The sequence below is a fragment of the Aulonocara stuartgranti genome (assembly GCF_965226115.1).
Source record: "Aulonocara stuartgranti genome assembly, chromosome: 7".
In the NCBI taxonomy this organism is placed as follows: Eukaryota; Metazoa; Chordata; class Actinopteri; order Cichliformes; family Cichlidae; genus Aulonocara; species Aulonocara stuartgranti.
The window spans coordinates 54,477,501-54,501,310 of NC_138945.1; the positions used below are offsets into that span (position 1 = coordinate 54,477,501).

General features: G+C 41.1%; 2 protein-coding genes across 6 annotated transcripts in view; both read left to right on the forward strand.

The window, feature by feature from the left end:
• cep152 (centrosomal protein 152) overlaps positions 1-3,266 on the forward strand; it is a 13,030-nt gene extending 9,764 nt beyond the window's left edge. For 2 of the 5 annotated variants that reach the window (XM_082541347.1, XM_082541349.1), the window contains 7 exons: positions 1-35; positions 184-351; positions 455-539; positions 1,129-1,211; positions 1,375-1,531; positions 1,619-1,722; positions 2,125-3,266. The exon at positions 1-35 is cut by the window's left edge and continues 41 nt beyond it. In XM_082541347.1, the coding sequence (XP_082397473.1) occupies positions 1-35; positions 184-351; positions 455-539; positions 1,129-1,211; positions 1,375-1,531; positions 1,619-1,722; positions 2,125-2,942 (1,450 nt within the window). In that variant the 3' untranslated portion in view covers positions 2,943-3,266. Of the gene's footprint in view, positions 36-183; positions 352-454; positions 540-1,128; positions 1,212-1,374; positions 1,723-2,124 lie in introns of all 5 variants that reach the window. The other 3 variants (XM_082541345.1, XM_082541346.1, XM_082541348.1) reach the window with 2 other exon arrangements.
• Positions 3,267-5,575: 2,309 nt separating this feature from the next.
• LOC309710088 (long-chain fatty acid transport protein 2-like) lies at positions 5,576-18,619 on the forward strand. Its single transcript, XM_082539292.1, has 10 exons — positions 5,576-6,036; positions 8,368-8,577; positions 8,661-8,816; positions 9,912-10,036; positions 10,133-10,327; positions 10,437-10,527; positions 10,792-10,990; positions 11,065-11,162; positions 17,940-18,070; positions 18,183-18,619. The coding sequence occupies exons 1-10, from the start codon at positions 5,577-5,579 to the stop codon at positions 18,357-18,359; spliced, it is 1,842 nt and encodes a 613-aa protein (XP_082395418.1). The 5' UTR covers position 5,576; the 3' UTR covers positions 18,360-18,619.
• The last annotated feature ends 5,191 nt before the right edge of the window (positions 18,620-23,810 follow it).

Consider the following 23,810-nt stretch of genomic DNA (forward strand, 5'->3'; position numbering starts at 1 on the left):
GAAACAGCACGAAGGAGAAATAAAGAAAATGCAAAGTACGCAATGAGCTCCTCTCTAGCAGGACATGAAAATGTTCTGCTTGTATATCAACATGACATACTCTGTTCATTTCATGAAATGGTTGGTATCAATATTATATGGCAAGGTTTTTTTTTCTGTTTTTTTTTTCTTTTCTTTTTTTAGCAGTCTTATCCCAGCAGAGGGAGCAGTGTCATTGCAGGAAGGAGTGCAGTGAAACTGTAAGTAAGCTGCAGAAGAAGAATCAGGAGCTCCAGAGACATTTAGAGAAAACCTGTCGACAACTCCAGCACAGTGTTAGAGAGCACAAAACTGCCATACAGCATCTCAAAGGTAGTGCATTTAAAAGACCTTATTAAGATTCTTTTATAAGATTTTTTTTTTTTATGAGCTGGAACTGCATGTGTGCTGACGGGTTAAGTGCTATCTGTTGTAGATGAGCATGAAAGCGTCTTACAGAGGGCAAAGGAGGAACATCTGCAACAGTTAGAGGAAGTGAAGAGAGCAACAGAATCATCAGGGTTTGTGTTTTTTTTATTTTTGCCTTTAATTTAATGGTACAGTGAAAATTGCTATTGCCTTGCTGCACTTCAGTTATGTCAAAAACAAGTTGTTTCATAAATCTAATGCCTTTCAGAGCTACGTATTCAATTAGACCTCTCAACAAGTTTCTTCGGTTTGATCTTTTAATTTACAAGTTTAATTTCTTGAGACAAGTCGCTCCAAGATGCTCCAAGTTTATTTTAAACTTGGAGCATCTAAATTATCTTGGCATCATAATCTGTCAAGACAATTTAGATTTTAAAAAACCATAAAGAAAATAAGAGATTTCAAAGCTACTTCAAGGGACTGTTAAATGCTTCTTACTGTGGGACCGCTTTACCTGATTTATATTAAGAAAACTAAAAAAACAAAAGAAACAAGGACTCTTCTGTATGTTAACACTCTGATAATTTCTGAACTGCATAATTAGACATGGCTTCATTAATCCCCCACTGGGGAAATTCACTTGCTACACTGTGTCAAAATGTTTACTGAATACAGTAAAATACACAGAGATTAAAGACAAAATATGTATTTAACCAGGATTGTTGACTGTTTTGCTTGCAGAAGTTCTGGTCAGCAGCAAAAGCTTCAGCAAGGCCTGGAGGAGATGAAGCAGCAGTACCTGATGACTGTGGAAAAGATCAGAGGTTGGCGTTAGTGCCGGGGGATTAAATATGCATATCTTGTTGTTTGTTGTTGTTTTTGTTTTTTGTTTTTATGTTAAATCATGTGTCCCAAAAGGTTGATTCTGTTCATTTGGATGTTGCATTTTTAAGTAAAACAGTGTTTTTTGGGGTTTTTTCCTTTCAGGAGACATGCTGCGTTACCTCCAGGAAAGTCGAGAGCGTGCAGCTGAGATGATCCGCAGGGAAGTGCAGAGGGAGAGGCAGGACACTGCTAGAAAGATGAGGCGGTATTATCTGACCTGTCTGCAGGAGTTATTGGAAGATGGAGGAAAGACCGCAGGGCAAGAGGCCATAATTATCCTAAACTTGTTTGCTTGGTTCATCATGGCTCCTCTTGTTAATTGTATCGATTTTCCTGTCTTCTGCAGTGCTGAAAAGAAAATAATGAATGCTGCAAGCAAGCTGGCAGCCATGGCCAAAGTGCTGGAGACTCCAATCAAAAGTAAATCAGCAAAGAACCAGAGTTTCCAGAGTGAGTGCTAATGTGCTAAACCATAGGTGTCAAACTCTGGCCCGCGGGCCAAATATGGCCCGCAGCCTAATTACATTTGGCCCGCGAAGCCATACCAAATTATTATCAGAGCTGGCCTACTGGTATTATACAGCTAATATATATATTGTTTAGTATTAAGCTTTGCTTGTTCCATATTCAGTTTTTCAGCAAAACTTGTTTGAGTCCATAAGAAAAGATTCATTCTTAAATCTGGAGGAAGATTTTTTTCCAATAAATATTAATGTTAGCCCGCGACCTTGTTCCAGTTTTGAATTTTGGCCCACTGTGAATTTGAGTTTGACACCCCTGTGCTAAACTGTTTTACTGGGATTTTTTTCTCACCATGCCAGTGTGGTTTGCATCTGTGTTTTGCATTGACAGGATGTTCAATGGCTGTATCCACCACTGGCTGCCTTCCAGGTAGAAACGCAGGTTTCACTAAGAACCTGCCAACCCTCACTGAGCTTCCTGACTTCAGGACAGAAGAGAGATGCCTCAGGGAAAAGACTTGTGCTGATTCAGAACAGAATCCAACCGCAGATGTGAGAACTAAACTTTTGAGCCACCTGGACATTCTTGCATCAAGGAGGGAGGAGACCTCTGTGGATGAAGGGATGAAGCCCCAAAATGTTTATACCACCCAGCCGTCGTACAAATCCTCTCATCAAACGGTTTCTCCATCCCACATGAATTTGGTCAATGTGTCTGTGAGGTGTAAGAGCAGAGAGATGTACATGCAGGGAGGTGACTCGAGGAAAGCCGAAACCCATTTGGATTCACAGCGTCAGAGAAAACCTGTCCTCATCCAGGAGGCTCCTGTCAGGGATGAGAAACAGAACGACTGGAGCATGACTAGTGGTGACTCTGACACAGACTTCCAAGTCCCCAGACTGTCCTACTCAGGGAGGAAAGTGGAACCAGTGAAACCCTTTTCTGTGTCGGCTGCATCAGCCAGCAACATAGGGGAATTCGGCAGTCACAGCCCTGATGTTTCTGACCTCACTGTTTATAATGAGATTTCTAAGAAGACTCCTGACACAGAGACATTTGTGCATGCAAAGAGGAGTGTGCACAGAGAGCCTACTCCTGGCTCTGAATGTGAGAAGCTGCAGGAAGGCTGGTCAAGGCCTCCGTTTTCTGAGTTGAGGCAGCGCCAACAGGACAGTGGCTTTGACAGTCCCTTCTACCAACAGAAATAACAAGCGAAGGGCAGACATGAGGTAAAGTTTCAGTTAGCTCATCAAATGGTGCCTTACAGTGTCAAGTGTTTACATTATATAAAATTTTGTCCTGAAAGTGCTTGAACTTTGTGTTTGTTGAGTTATTTGTTAGGCAGAGTTTGATCTGTTGGCAGCTTTTTTTTCTTTGCTTGGTGAGGAAGATGTGAAGGCTGATGATTGTACTTAAGTATGAAGCTACAGCAGCTGAAAATTAACTAAACTGTTAGTTTGGCTCTAAGTCTTAACAAAATCGGTCTGCTCACATGTTTGAAGCTTACAGAAGAGGATCTGGCATTAGCCATTGGGGGGAAAAAAAAAAAAAAAAAAAAAAAATTATATATATATATATATACACATATATATATATATATATATATATATATATATATATATATACATACATACATACATACATACATACATACATACATACATACATACATACATACATTTTTATTTTTGGGTGTGTTTCTTCTAGTTTGTTTTTTTTTAATTCTGGGGGGAAAATACTCATGACCCTCTCCAATCTGGCCTTGATCCTCATCTGTATAAACTCACCAATTAACATGTGATCTTTTGATGAAATATTAGTAATAGTAATGACAAGTTGTGGGCCAGAAAAGCAGACAGGTGAAGACCTTCGCAATTTCGCAACAAATGTCGCAACCTGCCGTTTCATATTTACAAAGTACGTATGGAGGAGGTTCATAATTAACTCTGCGGAAAGTGAATATGTATGTTTAGTATTGAATTATTGCATTGTGTAAACAAACGCAGGCTGCATCTCATATAAGGATTTAAATGGCAAAGTCCAGTGAAGCAATGGACCTTTTTTTTTCTGTTTAAAACGTTTTCAAGTCTCCTTTTGTAAGTGACACTTATTTAAATGTCCCTTTAAATATCTGTATCTACAGCAAAAATCACATCAAAATATGGGAGCCACCCAAGAGGCCTGTCTGTGCTGTAACTTTAAAACGTTTCTGTATTTCTAGCACTCCAGGAAAATTTATTTCAACATTTACAGATCTGCAAATGTTTTGTTTTTTTTGTTTTTTTTAAAATCCACATTTATTAATCTGCACCCAGAGATCGCACACAGTATTTGTTACACATTTACAAATCTGAGTATACACACACAGACTGAAGAACAAACAACCTTTGACACACATTTGAAAATAATTGTGCTACGGTATAATCTAGTACACATTGTACATTTATTTCGGTCATAGGCTGTAACTGGCACACAGGAGTTCACTGAATCAGAGATACTCAGTCAAATACTGGATCCTTACTGGGTCACATCTTCTCAGTCTGGGGTTAGGTTTTTTTAAAACCAGTCAGTTTGTGTTTTTTACTTTTAAAAAAAAAATGTTTATATATAATGTTTATGTTTTTAAGATCTGCAGAGCATAATTATAAATGTTTCTATATTGTGTTTGTGTATATTGCTTGAAATCTTCCTTTAATAAATCTTATTTAACTGAAAACTAGGAAGCAAATTTATTATGAAAGCTAAACCTTACAAGCAAAAAAGCAGCTGATCTATTATTCCTCTTTATTTGGTAGATATGTGAAAATGAATAAACATGAATCTATTTACATATATTAATATATTAAACGCAGACATTGTCCATGTTTAGACAATGTTTTGTTTTTTTTCCTTTTTCAGATGTATCAGCGAGTGCAGGACTTACAAATTTACAATGATTTTTGCTTTTGTCTATTTGTCTACACCGGCTCACTCCATTCATCCATTCATGTCCAAAACTAGCTGCTTGTTCCCAGGGATTACAGATAAAAACGAACTTTTAGCTGTTTCCACACACCGGTATCATGCAACTTGATACATGTACATGTTCCACTACCTATTGATAGCAGTCATATGGTAGCAGTGCCCATCTACATGCACTTAAACATGCCGATACAATCAAGAAGTTCAAACTGAGCAGAATGGGGAAGAAGGATGATTTAAATGTCTTTGAATGTGGCGTGGTTGTTGGTACCAGACAGGCTGATCTGAGTATTTCAGAAACTGCAGATCTACTGGGAATTTCCATCACAACTGTCTTTAGGTCTTGCAGAGAAAGTTCTGAAAAAGAACATATCCAGCCATCAGCAGTTCTCTGGATGAATATGTTTTATTGATACAAGAGGAGAATGACCAAACTGCTTTGAGCTAATAGGAAGGCAACACTAAGTAAAAAACAAAACAAAAACAACTTGTTACCAAGGAAGGCAGAAGAGCAGCTCTGACCGCACAAGACACTGTGCAATGCTGTCACGGTCTCCGCCATTATCCATTACCATTATCGTCTGCAGGTGCCTGAAGCTTAATAATTAACCCTCCTGTTATGTTGGTTTCCAGAAACACCAACTATGGTCCTGGGTCAATTTGTACCGCAACATAACAGGAGGGTTAACAGCTCCTGTCCTTTCTAATCATTTACACAAGGCTTACACAATCATTGAGCAAGAGGGGATGCTGCCCCTCTTGCTCATCTGTTTTGATGTAGATCACCTGGTTGTTCAGTAGTTACATGTAAGTTGTGGTCCTGCTCCTTGCACCTTTTTATACCTCCGCTCTGTCTTCAGCAGGACAGCTGTGAGACAAACATGTTGGTCTGGACGGTGTGTGCAGCCTTGATTGTATGTGGCGTTTTACTCCGCCATCCTTATCTCTTCCAGGATGTCCAGTACGTGCTTGCGAAAATAAAAAGAAGGCGCTTTGTATTAAAGTGCATGCAGACTAATTACTCAATCCTGGACCGCTTTTTAGACTTGGTGAAGACGCAGCCGCAAAAGACTTTAATTTATTTTAAAGATGAAATGTTCACGTACCGGGAAGCAGATGTCCTGAGCAACAGAGCTGCGAGAGCGTTTCTGCAGGCTGGATGCGTAAAGGAAGGAGACGCGGTGGCGCTGTTCCTGGGGAACCAGCCGATGTTCCTGTGGCTCTGGTTGGGTTTGCTGAAGATTGGATGTCCCGGAGCTTTGCTCAACTCCAACATCAGATCCAAGTCTCTGCTACACTGCCTCAACTGCAGTGGAGCCACAACTCTGGTAGCATCTGAAGGTAGTACCTGCATTTCTGTCTGCTTTTCCAAGCAATGGAGACAGTAGAGAGCTCATTTACTCAACATTCAATAATAAATAAATACATAAATAATTAGAGAACAAACTGTACTTTGGCATGCCATGGGAAAAACACCAATGTAGGCTATGCACTGTTTGCCTGCAATGGAGTAATCTATTGATGGAGTTTGATATAAGAATTTCCATTTTTACTCCACCACAATAAAGTATCAGTCTTTATTCACATATCTAAAATTGTGCTTCTACTTCACTTCCGGGTCAGTATCTTACATTAAATGCAAAGAATGGTTGTCACTTTCCAGTAACAGGGATGACTTTTCATACCGTATAAGAAGCTTCTTAAACATTTTCTCACTGCCTATTGTTGCTTTAGTTAAATTTTTAATATTTGGAAATGAGTACATGTATACTCAACAGAAGGAAAACCACTTTCTCCACCATGCAGTACACCTTTTTATGACTGCATATGGCTGTCTTCATCTTCTTCTTCACAAAGCAGACAAAAATAATGTGTTGCACTTGTGGTCCATCTTAACTTTTAGTTATTTAAACTGCCCCTTCATTTAGCACATATATTGTTAGTGACAAAACATCAAGGCAGTTCCAAGAATGGAACATGCCTCTCTAAAGATTTACTGACTTAAACTGTCACAGTGGGAAACAAAGAATTAAAAAATAAAAATAAAAAAAGATTCCCCAGCATAAATCAATCAGTAACTAAATGGCTGAAGAGGATGCAAAAAATTAACAGTATTAATAGAACCGTAGTTTTAGTTTCATTTAAAAAAAAAAGAAAAAAGAAAAAAAAAAAAAGAAGAAAAAAGAAAAAAAAAAAAGAAGAAAAAAAAGAAGAAAAAAAAAGAACCGTAGTTTATATATTATATGTGGCTTTAGGGTTTCATTGGGAGATTGTTTGATTTAAATTAAATTGGATATCTTAAATGGGACATATCGTCCTGTGAAAAATAATTTCCAATCTATACAGTCCTTTGACTGTATAGAGTGGGCAACAAGTGTGAGCGCACCTGTAAAACCAGAAGCTCTGTTTGCTTGTCTGGAGCATTCAGATGTGTTAACACAATAATTGAATCTACCAGGAGTTAAAAGGAAAAACAAAAGTAAAATTGGCAAAAACTGTCAAACAGCTATAGCTTGGCCAAAAAGGTTAACCATCTACAACAGACTGGCTGAAAAAGGGGAAGAAAAATCACACTGTTGCAATGGCCCAGTCAAAGTCCAGACCCCAACCCAACTGAAAAGCAGTGGTGGGGCTTTGAGAGAGCTGCGCATCAATGAATGCAGGCAAAGACCGGAAGAAACCCTGTAAAGCAGAGGCAGCCAAAATTCCTTCACATCAATATGGGAGACCAGGGCTGGACTGGTAATCTGGCACACTGGGCATATTCCCGGTGGGTCAACTGAGGGGCTGCTGTCCACCAGCTGTACAAGCCATGACAAAAACCCATTCGTACATTTTTCCTTACTGTCACTGCCCAATCAAATCTCTACACACAACCCGGCCCTAACCTACCTTCATTAGGTGCTCGTGCATCTTGTTTGTGTGGAAGGGGTGGGGTGGGGGGGTGATGTACATCCATGTAGATTGTATGCTTAGCTTTTTTTTTTTTTTTTTTTTTTTTTTAAGTGGTCTTGTTGCAAAGGCCTTTTACCTAGTCAAAGGAGCTTGCAAAGAAAAGCGTCTGGACTTCTATAAGTTGCTTGAAGACGTTTCACCTCTCATCCGAGAAGCTTCTTCAGTTCTAAGGTCAAATGGTGGAGAGTCCCAGATATAAACCTAGTGGGAGTAACCCCCCACAGAGGGACAAAAGGACCCCCTGATGATCCTCTAATCGCCTGAGCCAAGGTGTGAAACTGGGCGTGGGTCCCAATCAGCCAGAGTTTCGGGTGAGCTCATTGTGAAACCTGGGGGGGCTAACTCCCACTAGGTTTATATCTGGGACTCTCCACCATTTGACCTTAGAACTGAAGAAGCTTCTCGGATGAGAGGTGAAACGTCTTCAAGCAACTTAAAGAAGTCCAGACGCTTTTCTTTGCAAGCTCCTTTGACTACGATGACCTGGATGACTGAGAACCTTCACAGACCTTTTACCTAATATTTCAAATACACAGGTTTTATTTGTGCTCCAGTATTTGTTTGTTTGTCTCCCTTTATCTAAAGGATTCAAGCACATCTTTCATCATCACTCATGAGCAATAAAGCTGCAGAGGAAGATTGAGCTGAGCTTTGTTAAAATACAGGAACATCTTTTGTAAGGTTTGTTGTGTTTTCTTTCTTTCTTTTCTACTCTAGAGTTGTTGGATGCAGTGAAGGAGGTGCTGCCCCATCTGCATGAACAGCAGATCACTGTTTTCATCTTAGCTGACAGGTGTGAAACTGCAGGTGTGGAAAGCTTCATTGATAAAATGAATCAGGCTTCCTCTGAGCCTATATCCAAGGAGTTAAGGTCCCATTTAACCATGCAGAGTCCAGCAGCCTACATATACACGTCAGGGACAACAGGTAAACTACTTACTGAGATTCACGATGCATCAGTGAAAGAAATGGCACATTCACCCTCTGAGCATCTGGCGTGTCTTTAACAGGTCTCCCTAAGGCAGCTGTGGTCACTTACAGCAAAGTGTGGAACTTTGCTTTACTTCTGGCTACAACAGGAGTGAACTCCAAAGATGTGATTTATGATACCCTCCCGCTTTATCACAGTACTGGCCTCCTTGTCTTCACTGGAGCTGTTGAAAGAGGTATGAACTCTTTGGATATATACTATTGTTAACTGTGTAAATCTTTAGTTTTCTTATCAACAAACCCAGTGTTTAAGCTGAGATCAAAATCTCCAGATGCAATTCCACGTTCTCCCTGCGTTGTGCCCAACAATCAATCCACAACTCATTAAGTCATTTAGAAAATAGCCACTTTTTAAAAACAGATTTCTAAGAGAACAGTTGACTTAAACATCACTAAATATTGAATTTCTTTGGGTCTGTTTAAAAAAACAAAAACAAAAAACCCCAAAAACGGACACTTGTTACTATATAAAGCAGATCTTTGTGGTACGGTGTTAAATGCCTTTGTCTGGCAATATTCTCTGTGGCATGGATTCAACAAGGTACTAGAAACATTCTTCCGAGATATTGGTCGATATTGACGTGAATGCATCACACAGTTGGTGCAGATTTGTTCCACCACATCCAAAACACACACTATTTGATTGAGATCAAAATAAACAAGCAAAACAAGTCCAAAAACCAGAAATGACAGCTCTTGGAGGTCGACCAGGTAACCAGAGTCAGAGACATGCTGGATGACAATCTGCATCACTGCAGCTGTGACCTCAATCATCGGTTTTCTTGTAACATGTTCTGGTTTCACAACACACACATGGGATGCAATGTTTCAAATTAAGGATAACTCTTAATTGATGATTTCACACACGCTTGTGCTGTTGCCTGCCGAACTCTGGTATATGGCAACAGCTCCTGGCTGTCAACTTCTCTTCTGCCGCACACCCATCTCTGTCTGTCAGCTGTTCCAAACAGACTTCCCTACCACTGCTCCCTGAACCCACTGTGTCAACCCTCCCCTGCTGCTGAGCCACACCCCACACCACAGGACTCCCACTCCCCTTTCCCTTCACTCATGAACAAGACCCCAAGATACTTCTCGACTTGGGGCAACAATTCTCTGACCCGGATTGGACCCCCCACCCATTTCTGCTGTTAGTCACTCAGCTGTGAACCGCTCCAGTGTGAGGTCGACGTTGGTGATAAAGTAAAAATTTTGACTACTTCCACTGCTACTCTTTAAAGTGTGCTGTTGTCATCTATTGTTGTGTGCAGGTATTCCTGTTGTTCTGAGGAGTAAGTTTTCTGCTTCCCAGTTCTGGGACGACTGCAGAAAATATAATGTCACTGTCATACAGTACATAGGTGAAATTATGCGTTATCTCTGCAACACTCCACAGGTTTGTGCCAACACAGCATCAACATTAATACTACTGTCTCACACAGAAAGGTTTAGAAAACTAACAAACGCATGCTCTTCTTTTCTCTTCAAACAGAAACTCAGTGATAAAAACCACAAAGTCAGACTTGCAGTAGGCAACGGGATCAGAGCAGATGTTTGGAGGGACTTTGTGAGACGATTTGGGGAAATTCAAATCAGAGAATTTTATGGAGCAACTGAGGGAAACTTTGCTCTGTTGAATTATAGCAGCAAGATGGGAGCTCTTGGGCGACACACCTTCCTGCACAAGGTAAAAGTCCATGTTTCAGCTCACATTAAGAAGTAAAACCTGTCACTCATGAAGCAGTGTTTTAGCTTTTTCTTTTCTTTCTTTCTTTTTTTTTTTTTTAAATTTGCAGATGTTTTTTCCATATGCTGTGATCAAATATGATGCAGACAAAGGAGAGCCTTTGAGGGATTCTTCTGGTTTCTGCATGGAGGTTGAGAAAGGTGTTTTACTTCCAGCATGGTTATAACAACAAAGATTTTTTTTTCTTCTCAAGTTCTCACCCATGCATCTTTTCAAATGCTATAAACATTTTATATGCCTAAATCCTAAATCTACCCAGTTCATTTTCTCAGCCACAGTGTACCTCACCACGCACAAAATTAACGTTTAAAAGACTCAAATGCAATGTCTTTACAGCATGTCTCATGCATCTTGCATTTAAAATATAACAACCCCAAATATGATTTCTCCTGTACTTTGATTAGGTGAACCTGGACTTCTGGTGACTGAAATAACAGCCAAAGCTCCATTCACTGGTTATGTGACAGACTTGAATCAAACTGAGAAAAAGAAGCTGCACAACGTCTTCAAGAAAGGTGATCTGTACTTCAACACTGGCGACCTGCTGCGCATCGATGAGGATAATTTCATGTACTTCCACGATCGTGTTGGCGACACATTCAGGTGAGCGCATGTTTTGAAATAATGCTTAAAAACGTGAGCTCACACAGAGCACTGAAAACAAAAAATGTCAACAGATGGAAAGGGGAGAACGTAGCTACAGCTGAGGTGGCCGACATCCTTGTGCTGACTGACTGTGTTAAAGAAGCCAATGTTTACGGAGTCAAAGTGCCAGGTACATATTATGCTCCAAAATCAAGAACAAAATGTACACCACACTTAGTTTGTTTAGTCAATCATTAATCAAATTGTTCCACAATCAAGCATTTTTTTTTAATCAAGATCAAGATTTTATTATTTTATTATTATTTTTTCTCTCCAGAAGATTGTACCTCTATTTCAATATAGCTTATTTAGAGCAGTAAACACATGGGGTAAAGGATATACAGTCAAAGAGTTTGTGCCATGGTGGAATGCACCTCGCACACTACTCGGGCAGCTGGTGCTGAATACAGGGATATACTGGTAAATATTACTTGGCAATAAATCTGTGTGTGTGTGTGTGTGTGTGGTCTCTGAAAGGAACAGAAAGAAAATACAATACTACATTACTAAAGTGTTCACAACAATATCTCCAGAGTACATTAACATAAACACAGGCGGGAAATAAACTAACATCCCCTTTAATACCATAGGCCATATATTACCCACGACTCACGCATAGACCCACTGAGAGAGCTAACCAGGTACACAGTTCTACCCAACCATACGGCAGGAGAGTTAGCTTAGCTTAGCACCCGCTAGCGGCACAGACAGAAACATAGTCATTTCCCCACTAACCTTGGTTACAGTCCCAAACACATCTTATTATCACATCCTCACACATCACCAACTTACGTTGCTCATTAACGCACACTTCTCACTGAATAACCAATTCTCTGCCGGTAATCTGGAGCAGAAAAGCTCAGGTGCTTTGCCCACGTTTCTCCCTGAAAATAGTCTCTCTCATACAAAGCGGTGGGGTGACCTCTACTGGCCACTCTAAAAACTACAGGTGAACTAACAACTGAACAGAATAAAACCATAACTACGGGGCCTTTTGTACACAGTGTCGTCATCGACCCAGTGTTTTGACTTTTGTACTTTTTATCAATCAATCAAAGCTTTATTCGCCACTTGCAGGTTTCCCTGCAGTGAAATGGGACACCCCCCCGACCTTACACACACAACACAGACATTACATGGGGATACAAGTCGGAGATCGGTAGCATTACAGAAAGACACTGAAATGTACACTACAATGGGAAAGTACAAGAGGAAAAAAAGAGACCTCTACTCATGCTGTGCTTCCATGGCAGGACAGCATGAGAACAGGAAGCAAAAAAACTCCTCTGCACATAAATGTCCACAGCACAACATTGTGAAGGACATGACAAGCCACAGGGTCGGGTAGGGGGTGAGGAGTAATCCGAAGCGAACACAGCAGCCGCCCTGCACAGCGCTACCATTCCAGCGCGGCACACAGACCCGCTGTGTTCCCCCGCAGGAAACAAGCATCGAAGGCGTTTGGAAAGGGAGGGGGATGAGTGTGTGCTTATTAGTGTGCGTGTCCATAGTTCAGCTGAGATAGTGTCCTTCGCCCTGCCAGGCTAAGTAAACAGTCTACCAGCCAACCCAGGTGGCCTTGCATGGAATGGGAAGGAACAGACTAAACACAGTCGTTATCAGGGTGTTGTTGTTCAGCTCCAGCCTTGCAGTTGGCGCCAATAGGGTATCCGCATAAGTGATGGTGATTGTTACTTTAGTGCTAACAGCTCATATGACTTTCAAAGCAGTTCTACAGTCCAACACTGGTCTCTCAATCTCCCGTTGGAGAGCCGCGAGCTTCGCCATACTTGCGTCCTGTGATGTTGTCATTTCTTGTGCTCAAGGAGCCGATTTCTGAGAACTCACGGCAGTGTGCCTCCCCGAGATGTCATCCAATTTGCGCCCAGAGATGTTATTCCGGGCTAGCCCTTCCGAGATGTATCCAGTCTGCAGTCAGATCTTATTCTGAGTATTCACAGCAGCCATAGCCTCTCCAAGATCTTATCCGTGCTGACTCAATGAGCCCATTTTGAGAAACTCACGCCTCTCCCATCGTTTCAATCCCAGTGGGCAGCCTTGTGGGGAGTTTGAACAGCCGGTTCCGCTTTCTTAATTCTTCGATAAGTCAGGGCCAAGCCAGCTCCAATCAGCCAGAACCCTGTTACCATGGTTCTGAATAGGTAGATATCTTCAGCACTCAGGATCACCCAAGCCCAAACTTCTCGTTGAAAGGGGTGTCAATTGCATTTAGGGACCAGTTGATCCAATCCATAATTCCTCTTTTAGGTTTTAGAGAACAGACTGTGAGAGGATGTTCCAGGGAAAAGTAGTAAAAAACAAAACAAGACAAGGACATGAGGAGCTAAGCAGGGAAGATAAGGGAAAGGAGAGGAGAAAAGTGCGACCGCCTTCGCTGAGAGCCAAAAAGCCATTATGGTTTTTGCCTACAAGTGTTTTTGGTTTTGGTTTCCATACTCCCTCTGTTTTGTGTCTAGTCTGTGTCTCTGTGCCTGCCCTGGTCCCATGCCTGTGTGTTCCCGTCACTTACTGTTTTACTTTGACAGTCTGTGTCCTACGTTATTGTTTCTGGTTTTGCTTCCCTTGTCTCGTTGGCTCCGATTTATTCCAGCTGTGTTTCCCTCCTGTCTCCCATTCCCTGATTGCTCCCTCTGTGTATTTAAGCCCTGTATGTTCCTTGGTCTGTGTCACAATCTCCTTCATCTCATGCTGTGTTTTGCTTGCCTGCCTTGCTTGTCAAGTTATTTTGGGTTTTCAGTTTAATTATTTTGTGTTCAGCAGTAAAGCTGTTTTGAGTGCACTTTTTGACTCCCTGAGTCTGCACTTTCGGTAGCTAAGTGATGCCTTGAAGGTAGAAAGTGTAAATATCAACACTTCACCAAGTTCTTTTGATTCCTCAGAGGCATCCGATGGAAGACAAAACACTGCTCAGTAGGAGATGCGTCCTGCATGACACGCTGCCACGGATCTCAAAATGGTGGCGTGCCCCTGACAGTTTTATTACAGAAGCTCCCTCATTCTAGTCTAAACAACAGTGTCTCAGTAACTTTCCATTAGAGATGGTCCCCTCTTATCTGTATTTTTCCCAGGCAAGCATGAGCGAGAGTCTGCAGTTTTCTACTCCCCTAGGACACCTGTTCTCATGCCTTTATTTACAGGGCTGTGTCCACTTAATACTACACTATATAACTTTATAACACTTATTAATAAAAACACATAGCATTATTGAGGCACTGCAAATTATTTAATCCCAACAGTCCCTCCTTCGATCTGATCAGATGTAAAAACAGATAAGGAAACCCTAATGGACATAATACACCCCTTCCATTGCCCAAGGACAGACGTCATCCACTCCTCCAACGGATTATCATTATCATTATCTATTCGTTAATTTTCTTAAATGATGTTCTGAATCTTCCCAGGGCTCTAGTTACAGAACCATCTGGGGTCGTATTCTTAAGAATGAAAGTGCAGTACATCTCTCCAGACATTACACCCCCCCCCCCCCCCCCCCCTTTTTTTCTTTTCTTTTGGGGTCACAGCCATGTTCCCCTTTCTTGGCCAGACCCGCCTTGGTCTGGTGCTTCTGGATTTCCGCCAACCCCTTCACGGTTATTGCTGTGGTCCTGGGATCCTCTCGAGGTGACTAGCAGGAGCCCAAACGGCATGACCCTTGACCCCAATTGCTGTCTTGGCAGTCTCGGTGCGAAGGATCTTCATATCTCCATGACCTCGTCTGGTGTCTGCTCCTTCCTCTGTAAAAGACAGAAAAGGCAAACACCTCTCTGCCTAGAGAATTCGTCTAATTATTATCTATGTGTGTAAGCATGTTTGCAGTCACCCCTCTGCACTCTAAGTCATTTCCTACAATATATCAGTCTACACAGTCGTGCCGAACGAAGCTTATGACCTTCAGAAGACTGAGTGCCGACTCTCATGAGCACATTTGCAATGTGTGTATGAAAATGATTATAACCGCTTATGTTAGTAAAAGAAATCAAAAAATAAATCCTAACATTTTCCCTCCTTGCACACGTTCTAACATGTGACCAAAAAGCATTTTTCATTTACCCTGCTGTCCCAGTGTGATACTCAGCCTAAAAAAATATCATAAAAATGATCATAGAAACCATTGTTTCATGTTAAACCTGGAATACCCCCCTTTTTGACACACTCCCATGTGTCAATTCACCGGAGCTAGAAATTAAAAGGAAAAAGGTCAGTGGCTGCAGAGTTTGTGGAATTATGGGAATACTTCACCCACACCAACTGGGAGCACCAGGTAGATTGGTTGGAAGAAAATATGTATTGAAGAGCAACCTGGCCCGTGGCCCAAGGATGGTGAAAAATTCTTTCCAGATGCAAGAGGTAAATTGTGGTCCTCAGTCGGAGACAATGTCAGATGTGAAGCCGTCAAGCTGGACGACATATTGGCCAAGTAACTCTGCTGTTTCAGGAGCTGAGGGCAGTTTAGACAGGGCCACAAAGTGGTACAGCCTTGGAAAAACGGTTCATGATGGTACGAATAACTATGTTACCTGATGAGAGCGGTAACTCAGTGACAAGATGTCTTGACGCATGCTCAATCATCCAGGTAAGTAAATCTCCAAAAGTTGATTCTGTTCATCTGGATGTAGCATTTTGTGGGAGAAACGTTTCATCACTTACCCAAGTGACTTCTTCAGTCTCAGCCGACTGCAGGTTTCCCCAAACAAAAAGGAGATTCAATTCATTGGAAGAAAAAAAAATGTTTATAATGTACATTCTATTTGCTAAGGACTGCGGATTTATTAGAGCAGTCCTCGTTGGAGCTGGAGCCTGAGTAGAAGTTGTCTGTAAAGCCCAGGTTAATAGGCGCAAAAAAGGTTTATTCCACGACTCCCAAGATGTAAAAAAAACAGCAGCGAGCAGGGTTTTGGACACCTAAGCCCACCACGGGAACCGGACAGGAGATGACACGATCCAGGAAACGCCGTCGGCTGTGATGTAATGGACCATAACCAACTTGAGAAGCTGCTGAAGAAAAGGTAAAGCAAGCTTTAATTGTGTTGTCCTTGGGTCATTTTTTGTCCCTGAGGACCACAGGTGTATGAAAATCGGGAGGACATTATGAGGGTTAACCAAACGGAGCAGCAAACTGAGATTAAACATTTATCTCCATAAAACAAACAGTCCAAAGAGCACTGGATGACATCAGTGGCTTCATCCATCTTTTACATCAGGGGTAGGCAACCTTTCTGAGGGCGAGTGCCATTTAAAATTTCCTCAGAAGTCAGTGTGCCATATGATTGCATTAGCAATAAATTTAATAACGCTCTATATTAGCAGTTACACAATATATAGAACCACTTTATAGAATTATATTTGTTTGCGGATGTTGGCCGCTATCAGCGAATGGTTATCAGCTATTTTGAAACAAAAAAAGACACTTTTTATCCATAAGAAGAACTCCATAACAGCAGATGGACTGTACAACAGAAAATACAAATGCTATTTATGGTCTCCTCACAACAATGATAAGAAAAATAAACTAAGCCAATATGGCATGTCTGTTAATACAGAGACACACATGTTAATGTGATCTTTGGTCTCCCACTCATGAGAGAATGAAGGAGAGAATGAGAGAAGAAGAGGCAGCTGTGCAGCGTAACGACAGAATAAATCCACCTTTGTGTCTTTTTCCATCCTAGACAAACTGTGTCTCCTCTCAGCTCAACACGAAACGCGTAATAATTTCTCTGAATGCAGGACGATTCCTTTTGTACGGGACGGTTGGCAACTCTACTAACTAACCTTATGAACAAAATAAAGTTCAACATCAGTAAATTCATAGCACCCACCCAGCTGTAGAGAAACTCTGTCATGCTAGCTAGTACGCAGTACGAGTTATTGTAACTGACTGTAAAAAGTCAGCATAACAAAAATAAACTCCACCTAAATTTGGTTTATATGTGACCCAGAGAGACTGCAGGTCATAACTTCTTACCTGAAGTTCAGTTCACATGACACTCAGACCATCGGCTGCCTCGGGTCTCTCCTCCTCCTGCTTCCCCTGTCCCTCATCCACCTGCTGGCCTCCACCACTTGTTAATATTACTGAATCTGTGGAAGCTCCGCCACATCCACCACCAAACAACTGAGTTATTTTTACACACCGGCCAGCATCTGGCCAATCCACCACCTTTCATTGTTTATACCGTTCCAAAAAAAAAAAAAAATCATCGGCCCACCGAGCAAATGCCTGATGGCCAGTCCAGCTATGGTATGAATGTTCAAAAATCTGCACAGAGGAGAACACAGTATGCTAAAGCTTTACAAACGCAGCCCTACAATTTGTCAGGTAAGAGATTGTTAAACTGCATCCAGTTTAACAATCAGGCCTTCCTTCTCCTTAAGTAGTGACCAGCCGATTACAGGATTACCAACAAGTGAGTTCATCATCACAGGCATGATGGACTAAAAGACAGGATGCAGAGGAATGACCTGTCCCTGTATCAAAAAGTGTGTATTTTTTTTTTCTCTCTCATGCATGAGCGCACACACAATGCACGCGACACACACAAAGGATAGAAGATGGGCAGTGGAGAGAGAAATGGGGAGCCAGCACAGGAGGACTGGAGGACCATGACAGTCATATGGCTTAACAAACAAAAAAAAACATTCCTCTTAAAATGGTCAGAGATAAGAACTGGACTAAAAATGAATGAGAAAGCAGCCAATGTCTAAAGAAAGAGTTTGACAGATCTTAAGGAAGCCTGGAAAACTATTGCATAAGAACAGTTGACAAAGTCAAAATATGAAGAGATGAGTGGTGGCTCAAGACTTTTGCTCAGTACTGACACTTTTAATTAGCAATACTGAACTTCAGTTAACTCCTGTTTTGTGATTGTTTAACTTTTGTCTTCAGGCCAGGAGGGAAGAGCCGGGATGGCTGCTGTTACTTTGATGGATGGACTGAAGTTTGACTCCACGGTTGTTTTTAAACATGTCGAGGACTTCCTGCCGTCCTACGCCAGGCCACGCTTTCTGAGGATTCAAGTATGTTTACTCCAGTTATTTTACACTTTTTTGCATTTGTGGTTAAGCCTCTTTGTTGCTTGCATGATTTATTTTATCCACTAATAATTGGTTGTACTGTGATTTATTACAGAGGTCACTGGACATTACAGGCACGTTCAAGCTAATAAAGACGAAAGCAGTGGAGCAGGGCTTCAACCCAAATGAAATAACAGACCCACTCTACTTTCTGAATGAAAAAGAGAGGAATTATACTCCACTCACGCCAGATGTATTTGATTCAATTGTAGCAGGAAATATCAAAATATAAAGTGATTTTACTTTTTAAAGGAAAGAAAATCACCTCTGTAAGAAAATCATTGAGATGACAGCGTGGCACTTCTGGCTGCACATTTTGTTGATAAGGTGTTTGAAATTATATCTTTGCCTTCATAATTTGATTTTAGCTGTGATTCTATGCACACATCCTTAATGATTTAGCCTTCTACGGATGTACTGAGCTGTGAGTTCACTCAGTGAATTGTTTCAGTTAAGTAAACGCATTGCTCTGCACCTTCTTCCTTCAATGCATTCTGGTCCGTCCATGTTATATATATTTTTTAATTAAAGACCTACTGATATTGTATGTCTCTTTCACTGCCTTATTTGTAGTTATCATTGGACATTGTAGTTTGTAGACTATGTATGCACTTTGTGTGCACAATATATTTGCAATAATACTAATAATAATAATATTAATATGGGCAAGCGAAGGAACTGATCATCTAATATGATAAATAGTGAGTAACCGGGCTTTAGTGATGTCTTTTTGTACTAAAGGGCTCAAAGTAAATATCCCCCATACCTTTGGATCACCGTCAGTAGCCTGAACTGTTGATGCACGATTTCATGTTGTTTACGCCAAAGTCAGAGTATTTTCAATTCAATTTTATTTATGCAGCACCAAATCAAAACAACAGTCACCTCAAGGTCCTTTATATTGTAAGGTAGACCGTACAATAATACATACAGAGGAAAAACTCAACAATAATACGACTTTGGCGACACCGGAAAGGACAAACTCCCTTTTAACAGGAAGAAACTTCCAGCAGAACCAGGCTCAGGGAGGGGCAGCCATGCTGTGATGGGCTGGGGTGAGAGGAGGAGGAGGACAGGATAAAAAATGTACAGTGGAAGAGAGACAGAGATTAATAACAAGTATCATTCAGTGCAGAGAGGTCTATTAACCCATAGTGAGTGAGAAAGGTGATTAAAGAAGAAATACTCAGTGCATCATGGGAGTCCCCCAGCAGTCTACACCTATTGCAGCATAACTAATGGAGGACTCAGGGTCACCTGATCCAGCCCTAACTATATGCTTCAGCAATAAGGAAAGTTTTAAGCCTAATCTTAAAGTAACGTGTGTTTTGGGATAAGTTGTAGGAATCTTCTACATTGAGGCAGACTGAAAACAGTCAAGAGAGGCAACATCGTCTTAAATGGGACATATGGTCATGTGAAAAAGAACACATCCATAGGACCCTATACAGTCGTTTGACTTGGCAGCCAGGTGCTGCTGAGCAGTAAATTACCTGCTTCCCGGTTCTGGGACGACTACAGAAAATATGCCACAGTCATACAGTACATAGGTGAAATTATCCGTTATCTCTTCTTTTTCTCTTCAAACAGAAACTCAGTAATAAAATCCACAAAGTCAGACTTGCAGTAGGCAACGGGATCAGAGCAGATGTTTGGAGGGACTTTGTGAGACGATTTGGAGAAATTCAAATCAGTGAATTTTATGCATCAACCGAGGGAAAATTTGCTCTGTTGATGCATAGCACTCTGAAATATAGCAGCAAAATGGGAGATCATGGGCGAGACAGGTAAAGATCCATGTTTCAGCTTACACTGTGAAGTATGAAGCAGTGTGTTAGCTTTTTCTTTTGAATTTGTAGATGTTTTTTCCATATGCTGTGATCAAAGACAAAGGAGAGCATTTGAGGGATTCATATGGTTTCTTCATAGAGGTTGAGAAAGGTGTGTTACTTCCAGGAAGGTTATAATGCAAAATATCTTTTTTCTTCTCTTTTCTTCTCAAGTTCTCACCCATGCATCTTTTCAAATGCTATAAACATTTTATATGCCTTAATCCAAACCTACACAGTTCCTTTTCTCAGCCACAGTGTACCTCACCATGCACAAAATGAAAGTTTAAAAGACTCAGAAATGCAATGTCTTTACAGCATGTATCATGCATCTTGCCTTTAAAATATAACAACCCCAAATATGACTTCTCCTGTACTTTGATCAGGTGAACCTGGACTTCTGGTGACTGAAATAACAGCCAAAGCTCCATTCACTGGTTATGTGAGAGACATGAAGCAAACTGAGAAAAAGAAGCTGCACAACGTCTTCAAGAAAGGTGATCTGTACTTCAACACTGGCGACCTGCTGTGCATCGATGAGGATAATTTCATGTACTTCCACGATCGTGTTGACGACACATTCAGGTGAGCGCATGTTTTGAAATAATGCTTAAAAATGTGAGCTCACACAGAGCACTGAAAACAAAAAATGTCAACAAATGGAAAGGAGAGAACATAGCTACAGCTGAGGTGGCCGACATCCTTGTGCTGACTGACTGCGTTAAAGAAGCCACTGTTCATGGAGTCAAAGTGCCAGGTACATGTTGCTTTGTTGCTGCGCTTGCACCAAAACCAAGAAACATATGTTCAAATCAAAGCACACTGCACTTAGTTTGATTACTGAATCAATGATCAAACTGTTTCACAATGTTTTCCAGCATTTTCTTGGCAAAATGTAAAAACACATTCTCAATAGATTGGTAACTTTTAGCTCCAAGATGGTATTAACAAACCTCACCAAACTTTGAATCTTTTATATATTGGTGCATTTATTAAAAATATTTGCTTTACACCAAATATCACTACAGAAAATAATTGGACTCTTCCTCTACATTCACTTCTTTTGTTCTAATCTAGAAATTTTCAGACATTCTAAAAATTTCAATGAGAGGATTATGAAATGTAGTGATCGATCATAAAACCTGCCCTATTTTCTCAGTGGTGTTTGCACTTTGTAGGTCAGTTGAAGTCGTGCTGCGGTCATGAACTTTCACTGATGGATTCGACTTTAGAAGTACGCAAGTTTTATTAACTTTAGACTTCGTGACACTAGAGTGCAGCAGGGTTATCCTTCTTTGTCAGTCAGAGGATTGTACCCTATATTTCAGTATAGCTTATCTGAAGCAGTGATCACAGGGGGCAAAGGGTGTACAGGCAAAGAGTTTAAAGCATACCATGATGACTGAATGCAACATTGTGACATTGAAGATAAAAGCTGACAGTGACAATAAATGAGACATCTGAAAGCACCGTAATTTTTAAACGGAGTTAAAATGCTTTTGGTCCAAACTCACTTTATTTTAAATTTAATGCTGCTATAGATTATGACAAACCCCCTTGCTTGTTTCTGGCTATTCAAGAAAACTGCACCATCTACCTCATTTCCATTTGTCATGGGTCTGTGCTGGCAGACCATGTGGAGAGAGGAGGTGGACCCAAATGCAGACACTTGTACCAAATCTATGATTTAACAAAGAGCGAGCCGTTTATTGATGGCTGAATCCGGTCTTTAAGTCTGACATCATTGGCCGTGCTTGGGCCCAAACTCCTCTTCAGGTCCCAAAGTCAAACGAACACTGCAGTATCACTGGGAGTTAAAAACTGTCTAAATCCTTTCATCTGTAATAAAATGATCAGCGTTGCTGCTCTACCAGGTGTAACAATTAAGTTTAACATCCAGGCATCCACGAAAACCAAATTTATGAAATTTAACGGAGTCAGAAGTTAGCAGGGAGTTAGCTTGCTAGTTTCTGTGTGATTCTTACTCTGAATCTGAATAAGTATGCAGGACCACTGAGTGCCGTAAGACCAACTCTTTACTCACTGTATTACCGCCTCCTGGCATGCATTGCCAGTGCGTAACACGTAATTACACAATCGAACAATAAACACATACTGCCCATACAACAAATGTACCAGGGACAATTATGAATACACCACATCTCCCCTTTTAAACAAAAACAGAATATTTCTTTTCTCAGGACAGAACCTTCGAGTGGACTACCTTTTGATTATTTTTTTCTTTTTCAAAGCCAAACAAAAACATCTGGCAAACAAACTGCATCACATTTTTAACCTTTTGTTTTTATTTCCTTTTTTCATTTCTCTCTTCTTCTTTTTTTGACAACTCTTTTTGATTTGTTTTACTCTGCTCTACAAAACCATTGTAACACAGTTATATAACAACAACCTTTTTTTTTTTCTTATAGATCTAACTTTTTAGCTTTAACTATTGCCCTCCCTGACTTGGTTCAGACAACATCAGCGTTAACAGGTGTAGCAGGGATTACACTGGGTGTTTGTGGTTTCTGCAACACAGGCACATTAGCAGGTTCATGCACAGGTGAACTTAAAGGAATCAAATGCATGTGATTACGCCTCACAGTCCCTTGTGGTAACTCCACTGTGTATGATCGTGGTATAGAGTGATTTTAGATAACAGTGCCTGGAGTTTTGACATCGGCACCCAAACTTGCTCTCCAGGGGACAGGCTGCATAAAGGTTTTGCACGGTGGCGCCTGTTAGACATTGCCATGTCCATCATCCTCTTCTCCCTTTCCTTTTGAGCAAGCAGTGCGCCGTCCGGCAGTGTACGCTCCAGCTGCGATGGAAGTGTTGGCCGTGTGGTTCGCAGACGTCTGCCCATTAAAAGCTCAGTCAGCTGTATCCGGCCTGGAGTGGTGCAGCTCTATAGGCAAGAAGAGCTAGATAAGGATCAGCTGCTTTTTTCAGAAGATTTTTTACAGTCTGTACAGCACGTTCTGCTTCTGAGCACCATCTCAGAGATTTCTTGACTCAGCCCGGGCCACCACACTGTTTGGCGTGCACAAGCTTTACATTTTACAACACCTTGATGTCCTTCGTGTAGTTTTTCCAGCACCTTGTTTCTCATCGCTGAAGGAATGACAAGCCGTGTATCTTTTAGCAAAAGGCCGTCTTGTGAGCGTGGCTCGGTCAGGCCAGTAATTTCTCAGTAAAGGCTCTTGTTTTGCATGTTCTGGCCAGCCTTGGGTGCACATGTCCATGACGCGAGCACAAACACTGTCGCTTTTCAGTTGTTCCTTCAGTGTTTGCATATATGAGGAACTGACAGGCATGTTTGTTACAATACTGTCCACTTATACAGGGAGTGCAGAATTATTAGGCAAATGAGTATTTTGTCCACATCATCCTCTTCATGCATGTTGTCTTACTCCAAGCTGTATAGGCTCGAAAGCCTACTACCAATTAAGCATATTAGGTGATGTGCATCTCTGTAATGAGAAGGGGTGTGGTCTAATGACATCAACACCCTATATCAGGTGTGCATAATTATTAGGCAACATCCTTTCCTTTGGTAAAATGGGTCAAAAGAAGGACTTGACAGGCTCAGAAAAGTCAAAAATAGTGAGATATCTTGCAGAGGGATGAAGCAGTCTCAAAATTGCAAAGCTTCTGAGGCGTGATCATCAAACAATCAAGCGTTTCATTCAAAATAGTCAACAGGGTCGCAAGAAGCGTGTGGAAAAACCAAGGCGCAAAATAACTGCCCATGAACTGAGAAAAGTCAAGCGTGCAGCTGCCAAGATGCCACTTGCCACCAGTTTGGCCATATTTCAGAGCTGCAACATCACTGGAGTGCCCAAAAGCACAAA